At 44.3% G+C, this 8,836-nt stretch overlaps 1 protein-coding gene across 4 annotated transcripts in view; it reads right to left on the minus strand.

Moving 5' to 3' along the window:
• Positions 1–8,836, minus strand: part of atrnl1a (attractin-like 1a) — a 219,055-nt gene that overhangs the window by 78,467 nt on the left and 131,752 nt on the right. For all 4 annotated transcript variants that reach the window (XM_056394524.1, XM_056394523.1, XM_056394522.1 and 1 more), the window contains one exon: positions 6,236–6,314. In XM_056394524.1, the coding sequence (XP_056250499.1) occupies positions 6,236–6,314 (79 nt within the window). The remainder of the gene's footprint in view (positions 1–6,235; positions 6,315–8,836) is intronic.

Genomic DNA, 8,836 nt, shown 5'->3' on the forward strand with positions numbered 1-8,836 from the left:
CTGCACTTATAGCAACGTGTACTGTAGCTGCTCAGAGTCTACTGTACAAACACTCCTACAGATTCATAAAACAAGGCCCTGCTTTGTCAGAAAAGGTCAGAAAAAGTTGTGTTTTAAAGTTTTAATTAGTCACTTGATTTGACAGCGTTAAGGTGGGAGAGAAGAGAGTGATGAAAAATGTATCTGAAAAACGTCGACAGGGAGCGGACCTCAACCTTGTCCTTCTGGCTCACTGTCTTTTCCTACAGAAGCTTTTCATTTGTCTTTCGACTTATTTATCCAGTCGAGGGGCGATATCACACACACACACACACACACACACACACACACACATACAGTCTTCAGAGGGGCAACCCTATTAGGGAGAACCAGAGACATCTTGCGCAGCCTGTCTCTGCGCATCAGCATTAGAATTTCAAAGTAGCTTTTGATTGTTTGATCTCATATCCAAAAATGATTGTTGGTAATAAAAAAATAAAAAAATAAATAAAAAAGTATGAGAAAAAAGCAATTAACATAAAGCCGTGGTTCTATTAATACCCAGTTTTCTCTGTAGTCTTGTGGCTGGTTGTGATCCATAATTAACAGTGAAGAGATCCCATTTTCACCTTCTGCTGCGGTTCCCCACTAGACCAGCTCTCTGGAGAGCCGGGCGGAGCGAGAGCAGCGAACAGATGATGCTTCACGCCGCAACGCTGAAGAAGAAATAGAAGTAGAGCCACTCTTCTTCTCTAATATTACAACCTGACAGAATTGACACTTGAATATTTTTATGCTTCAGCACAAAGTCTAAACTAATTCTTTCAGCCTTGCCTGTGAAGCAGCTGCTGTCACACATATATACAGTATATGATACACTGCAGATTTTGCAGGTTTTCCCACTTTCAAAGCATTTAGAAGTCTGTAATTCCTCAACTGTGAATGATGGAATCTAAAACAAAAATCCAGAAAATCACATTGTATGATTTTAAAGTAATTAATTTGAATTTTATTGCATGACATACGATACTTCAGAAAATCAGAACTTAATATTTGGTACAGAAACCTATTTTTGCAATTATAGAGATCAGACGTTTCCTGTAGTTCTTGACCAGGTTTGCACACACTGCAGCAGGGATTTTGGCCCACTCCTCCCTACAGATCTTCTCCAGATCCTTCAGGTTTCGGGGCTGTCGCTGGGCAATACGGACTTCCAGCTCCCTCCAAAGATTTTCTATTGGGTTCAGGTCTGGAGACTGGCTAGGCCACTCCAGGACCTTGAGATGCTTCTTACGGAGCCACTCCTTAGTTGCCCTGGCTGTGTGTTTCGGGTCCTTGTCATGCTGGAAGACCCAGCCATGACCCATCTTCAATGCTCTTACTGAGGGAAGGAGGTTGTTGGCCAAGATGCAGTTGTCCTGTCCCCTTTGCAGAAAAGCATCCCCAAAGAATGATGTTTCCACCTCCATGCTTCACGGTTGGGATGGTGTTCTTGGGGTTGTACTCATCCTTCTTCTTCCTCCAAACACGGTGAGTGGAGTTTAGACCAAAAAGCTCTAGTTTTGTCTCATCAGACCACATGACCTTCTCCCATTCCTCCTCTGGATCATCCAGATGGTCATTGGCAAACTTTAGACGGGCCTGGACATGCGCTGGCTTGAGCAGGGGGACTTTGCGTGCGCTGCAGGATTTTAATCCATGACGGCGTAGTGTGTTACTAATGGTTTTCTTTGAGACTGTGGTCCCAGCTCTCTTCAGGTCATTGACCGGGTCCTGCCGTGTAGTTCTGGGCTGAACCCTCACCTTCCTCATGATCATTGATGCCCCACGAGGTGAGATCTTGCATGGCTTGAACTTCTTCCATTTTCTAATAAATAATAAAACAGTTGTTGCCTTCTCACCAAGCTGATTGCCTATGGTCCTGTAGCCCATCCCAGCCTTGTGCAGGTCTACAATTTGATCCCTGATGTCCTTACACAGCTCTCTGGTCTTGGCCATTGTGGAGAGGTTGGAGTCTGTTTGATTGAGTGTGTGGACAGGTGTCTTTTATACAGGTAACGAGTTCAAACAGGTGCAGTTAATACAGGTAATGAGTGGAGGAACAGGAGGGCTTCTTAAAGAAGAACTAACAGGTATGTGAGAGCCAGAATTCTTAGTGGTTGGTAGGTGATCAAATACTTATGTCATGCAATAAAATGCAAATTAATTATTTAAAAATCATACAAAGTGATTTTCTGGATTTTTGTTTTAGATTCCGTCTCTCACAGTTGAAGAGTACCTATGATAAAAATTACAGACCTCTACGTGCTTTGTACGTGGGAAAACCTGCAAAATCGGCAGTGTATCAAATACTTGTTCTCCCCACTGTGTATATATATATATATATATATAATATATATATATATATATATATATATATATATAGTTGTGTTGTTGTCATTTTTGCAGGTGAGTGGGAAGAATCATACATCACCCATATTGCCACTCTGTTACCCTGAGTTACATCCACTGCCAACGCTTTCTTCCTGTATGAACATCGTTTCTATAAAACACAAGATATTTGTTTTCTTGTGCACAAACTTTGAATGTTTTTCATTGGTTTTTATTAGCTCTCTACATGACACGTGCTTTTTTAGTGATGATCTGATCTTCAAGTGCTTACAATGTAGATAAAGAGAACACCACCTCCTCCCACATCCCTCCCTCTTCTACACACGTGATTATATTTAAAAAAAGAAAAACATTTTCAAGGTTTTAAAAGCATTCAACTACACACACATCTGCTGTCACAACATTTAGCAATTCGTTGAATCCAGGAAATCTTTTCACAGCGGAGTTTACGACTACAATAAACTGTGCAGCTCTATTTAGAGTAAGAGAGAAAATCTGGACACAGTCTCTGAGTGAAGAAGCCACTAACACAACCTGGTCAGTAATAACAGCCCCCTCCCCCCCAAACCCCCTGACACACCTGACAATGCCAGTTTATCTCCATTATAATCAGGCCGGCACTAAATACATCAACTCATTCAGCTCCATTGATTAGCATTGTTAATTCCTGGCTGGAGGTGCAGAGGAGGAGAAGCTGTGGTCGGCTGAAGAGTCTGAGGCCGCTGACAAAGTTGTGTTACTGTGTAAGCTGTTTATCTCCGTACGTGTCTCTGTACTTTCTCTTCCTGTATATTTTCCATCATAAGTGATAAGAGTGGTAAGTGGAGGTCTGAGTAAACTGAAACCTGCACTTATCTTCTGAAGGAAAATACAATAGAGGCAATTTTTCCTTTAGAAAAGCCACTGATTTTCATCGCTGCCACAGATCACCACTGTGATCTGCCACCTCTGAGGTTGAGGTTAGGTTTAGGCAAATTAACTGCTTGGTATGCATCAGATAAACATTATCTTTATGGGTAAAACCGCCGGTGACTGTTGGCAGGAGGCGTCAAAGGCGAGAGTACCAAGTCTGTAGGAGTGTCTTAACGAGTGTATTAAAGCCGACGTTTACATGATTTTAACATCAGTTTTTTATTCTTCTTCCCAGATGTTCTCAAAAGCAGAGTGAGTGTCTTTGACCAGCAGTGACCCCCCCCCCCCCGATGATGACACTGGATCTTCTGAAAACACAGAATCTGACATTTTCCGCCTGTGACAGGGAAACGTTCCCGCTGCGGAGAGAGGGCTTCTCCGCTGACACTTGGCTCGTTAACGTAGTTCGCGCTGCAGCTCTCTCGCTTCCAGCAGCTGGTTTCACTGATGACATTTTTAAAGCAGCTAAAGGACAAATCCAGAAAGAGTTTTCCTGTGATGTAACAACTGACTGGTTAAGAAAATTAACCAAGTACGTTTTTTGAAATGTCACGGTCTCCCTCTAAGGTTGGCTGAGTATCATTACTCACTAAAATCCGTCTAGTGTTTTCTTTTTCTTTCCTCTTTCAGCCGTTGCTGGAGCTCCCCTGAAGTGAAAGATCACACCGTGAGGGCTTTTCCATTTGCTTCCTTTGTGCCAGACGAGGTGAATTAATTACGTGGTGAAAAAAGTATTTCGTTTCAACATTAACTGTAGATAGGAAGAGAGTAAAGTTGTATCGCCCAAAGTTCCTAGAGCGATGATTTCTCCCTCAAAGGCAGAGGTCTCCATTTATTACATGTGTTATCTGAAGGGAAAGGGGGAAAAAAAGTCTTCAGGGAGGGAGAGAGAGAGAGAGAGAGAGAGGGTGAGACGGACACGCAGAGAAACAGGGAGCTGGAGAAATGGCGGGATGTCTGGGTAAATAAACCAACAGTGCAGTAAACGCAGCAGTGCGGTTCTGCTGTGATATGAGACCGGCGCTCATAAATAATGTAGCCGAGTGTCGACCAGCCTGCCGCTGCTCTGCTCCTCACACTGTGGGGAAAACAAGGCTCAACAAAGACCGCGCTAGTCAGGTCACAGGTGACCACACACACGTCGCAGTACAGGTATCAATCACTGCGCTGTAGAAACACATGCGACCCTCTGCATCCTGCAAGAACCGAAGAGAGGCAAAATAAAATATGACGACGGGGGCCTGAACACAAAAACCCTCTTTGTTCAAACCTGCACTGACTGATTCTCTGGCCTCATGGGGGAAGTTCAAAACACTGTGAGCACATCACTGATGCACTGTAGTATTACTTGGTGTTCTGCTTCTGGTCACCTGATTGATCCCTTGTGTTGTATTGACTTTGTTCAACAGCGAGAGGAAACTTTACCAACAGTGACCTCGACAAAAAAATCAGGACCAGGCTGTGGTCCCCACAAGGTTGGTGTTTCTACTGGAAAAGGTCCCAGAGAGTTAACATAGATGCTTACACACACACACCCTTTAGTAATAATAATAATAATAATGATGATGATGATAATAATAAACCTGTAGTAAAGAAAACGATTATGACAGATGTGTTCTGATTAAATGCAGAGTGAATATTCTCAAAGTGTGACGATACAGAACTTTACAGCTAAATTCACCATTTACTCTCCATCAACTCGGGCTCTTCAGCTCCTTTACGTCCCACATATATGATGTCAGTTTCACCTGCAGTTTGGACGTTATAAATATTACTAATCCTGTGGGCTGCTTCCTCGATCGTGTGTTTCCCGTCCACACCGGATACTGACGACGACTGTTCTCTCGCTGACAGGTTTAAACCATTTAAACAGATTACCAATCCTTCTGATGGAGGTCAACTCGTTTTAAAGACCATGAAAGTAACATGACGTGTTGCCAACGCTCTAAATGCCAAGAGTCAATTTGCACATCAAAGCAGCGGCATAATGGCAGAACGGCGGCGGCGGCAGGAAGGGAGGGAGGGAGGGAGGGAGGGAGGGAGGGACCAGAAACCAACAAGTGTGTTTAAGCACAATGGTTCCCTGCGGAACGTGTGTGGATTACACCAGTAACAACACACTATTATCATTGCTGCTCATAACCAACACTGATTCCTCCCTGATGACTCACAAACGCAAAACACTGAAGAAGAAGAAGAAGAAGAAGAAACAAAAAAGTGCATAACAACATTAAACAAGTGAGAAAGAGGCCGTGGGTTATTACTGAGATGAGAACAGACCTACAAACAAATCCAACAGTGAAGCTCCTGAATTTATTCAGGGTGTAAATTGTGTTATTGTGTGATTGTGTTATTTTGTGTGTGTGTGTGATTGTGTGTGATTGTGTGTGTGTGATTGTGTGTGTGTGTGTGTGTGTGTGTGTGTGTGTGTGTGTGCGGGCGACGGTCAGGAGTAAATATGAGATGATGTGGCATCTGTTGAGGCTTTAAGTGATATATCACTCCATTCCACTTCGTTTAGCATCACTTCGTCTGAGTTAATTGGTTCATGAGGAGCACTAATTAAGGGGAATGGCCGTGTTTATCATCACGGTGACGCTCATTAAGCGAAGAAATATTTTTTCTTTTTTTTAATATTTTCTTTCAGGACTGGTGACATTAACACACCCTTCACAACCGTGGGTGGGTTTGGTGGGTGGGGGTTGGTGGGTGGGGGTTGGTGGTGGGGGGGTGGCAGTGTATATTTACTTTAGTCTTCACTGTGACAGCTGCAGCAACATCTTATGTGCAGCAGAGTGAAGCGCACACAGCCTGACAACACTCAACACGCACTGTACACTGTATATATGCAGACAGTGTAACACGCTGATACACATGGGAATACATATTTAAACACACACACACACACACACACACACACACAAACGTATACGAAGACGATGATGTGTCCTACCTCTCTTCGTCGTGAGGCCCAGCACGTCTGTTTGATTTTCCAAACCACGGCAGCGACCAGCAGCAGAGACAGGAAACAGCTGGAAAGAGGAGACGCACACAGGATTAATCAGTCAATCAATCAAAGATCAATGATTCTTCAGAAGTGCATGGACAAGTTCTGTATGAAAGGTGTGAACGTGGAATGGGCGGAGGCGGCGTCGTTCCGCCTTTGTGCTGACAGTCGGAGGGAGGCGGCCAGAGAGCCGGATCAACGAACCAGGAGGCTTTTTTAAACCCCCCCCTCTGTGGCGGCGTCGTGCCGGTTTTGTTTGGTTCGCCGTAAACAAACAATACGGCGGCACCTCGAGCGAAACACAGTGACGCACGAGTCTCTTGCTGCTGAGTCAAACTTTTTTGGGAACAAGCAGCTGGAAGGTCGAACAGTTCAGCGATTCTCTCATTCACACACAAGCACGGAGCGTGGTGAGTTACTGTCTCGGCCACTCGAGCGCTTTGGTCGCGCTCAGGAAAAACGTCCGCATGTGTCTCGTGCTTCAAGTCACAAACATCAACGCTGCGTTAAAAAAACAAAAGGATTTGCTGTGAGGCGACGTCGTCCTGAGAGAGCAGACGTGGTCATTTCTAGAAGACACACATTCTCATCCACCCAAGACGTTCTTGACAATTTTTTAAACTAATTAGGCAGCAACGTTTTTCCTCCCGGACTCTCGAGTGCAGCAAGGCAAGAGTCCAACTCCAGGGGAAGAAAGTCTCCCTGACACCTGTGCTTGTTTGGTGTTGACTCATGGGAGCTACTTAACTCTGAATACAGAGAACAGAGCGAGGACGGAGCTTTTAGGAGACGGGACTTCAATACGTTCTCGGCGGATACACGCGTTTTAATGAAACTACTTCACTGCACAGACACACAATCTAAAACAGGGCGAGAGGTCATTAACAGGGAAAGGAAGTATCAAAAACTGATTTCTGACTTTTCTATGTTTATTGCTTTATTCCGCTCAGCCTTCTTCACCGCGCGTAGAGACATGAACACAAGTCTGATGATAAAACGAGGAGCTGCTGGTGAGAAACACACTGAATGTTTTCATGCTCGTAGTGACCTGTGTAGTCTTCCTTTTGTACCCATGGTGCAGTATCCAAATCAAATGACAGGTATTTCATGTATGTACTGGCTCTAGACAAAAACCACTTAACAATACAACCTTTAAAGCAGTAACTTTACGCTAATTTACTGGCCTCCAGCTCCAGTTTCCGGACGGCGCGGATGACAAAGGAGAGAGGGATTCATGGGAAGTTTGTGGCGAGATACAAAACCGCGGTGACCACAGGCAGCTGGGGGTTTTAAGACAGCAAAGGGCAGCGAGGGGTCAACGAGCGACAGCGATGCTCTCTAACAAAAGAGCGAGATCTCATGTCGCACACAGACACACACACACTCAGCCTTAAAAGTTCAATGTCTGGAGGGCAAAAGTTATCTGGTCAAACACAAAGCTCCTCTCTCAACCAGAACTTTCTGACAAGAGCTCAAAACAATCGCACCCAAAGACTTAACAACAGGAAGTCCCGGAGAAACTGCTGAGGACAGCAGCTCCGAAACAATCCTCCTCTTTATCTGTGTGTGTGTGTGTGTGTGTGTGTGTGTGTGTGTGTGTGTGTGTGTGAGATGTGTCCTCCTGCATGGGGATGACAGCATTGTAAAGGGTATTAATGCTGTAATGAGCGTGACATTTTCAGACGCAGTCACGGCCTCTTCAGTCCACAGCACTGGAATATTACACATGCAGATCCTTTTGTATATAATAAATCTAACTTCTAAGTGACCATTAGGTTCATTTATCTTTATCTTATATTTGATGTTATCTCAGATGATGAAGGTTTTTGTTCTTGCCTCGCCACATAACTTTTATTTAACTCCTTAAACTTTTTTATTTATTTATTTATAGGAAAACAACACATCAGCTTTACTTTTATAGGTGAGGTTTCAACGTGCAGCCAAACTTTGCTGCTGCTTGTTACCTGATCTTCTTCATGTTTATCCGTGTTTCTTATTGTCTCATGTTGTCTGTTTTTGTGACTGTAATATAGATAAATATTATTATGAAATACTAATTTCAAATGTGCTTTCACCCCACCAACCGAGGAGCCAGACGTCCTGAGACCTGCACCACACCAAATATTCGCCGGACAAATTAAAGTGAAGACAAATACGCTCAGTAACTCCCCCGCAATGACTTTCCATCCACCAAATTCACCTTCTAAAAACCCTCGACTGGCTGGGATTCAAATCCAATCAAGCCCCAAGATTCCCCATTCAGTCTGTATTACCTCAGCTCGCCATTAACGGGCCTCAGGGCCCGAGCTTAGCCATCTAACCGACGGAGCGGAGTGGCTAATTGTCGCTATTACCAAGGCATTAGGGATGAGGGAGGAGGTGGGGGAGGAGGGGGAGACAAGGGGGGAGGCTGGGAGTGTCCTGTGTGTTTGTTAACACTCCACTGAGCCTCTTGATAGCTTTAGCTTTAAGACTGTTCAACCACAGGCGAGAGCAATCACACTGATTAAACAACCAGGGGATGTGTGTGAGGACGAGTCTGCGTCC

The sequence above is a fragment of the Seriola aureovittata genome, chromosome 14 (genome assembly GCF_021018895.1).
Source record: "Seriola aureovittata isolate HTS-2021-v1 ecotype China chromosome 14, ASM2101889v1, whole genome shotgun sequence".
Taxonomy (NCBI): domain Eukaryota; kingdom Metazoa; phylum Chordata; class Actinopteri; order Carangiformes; family Carangidae; genus Seriola; species Seriola aureovittata.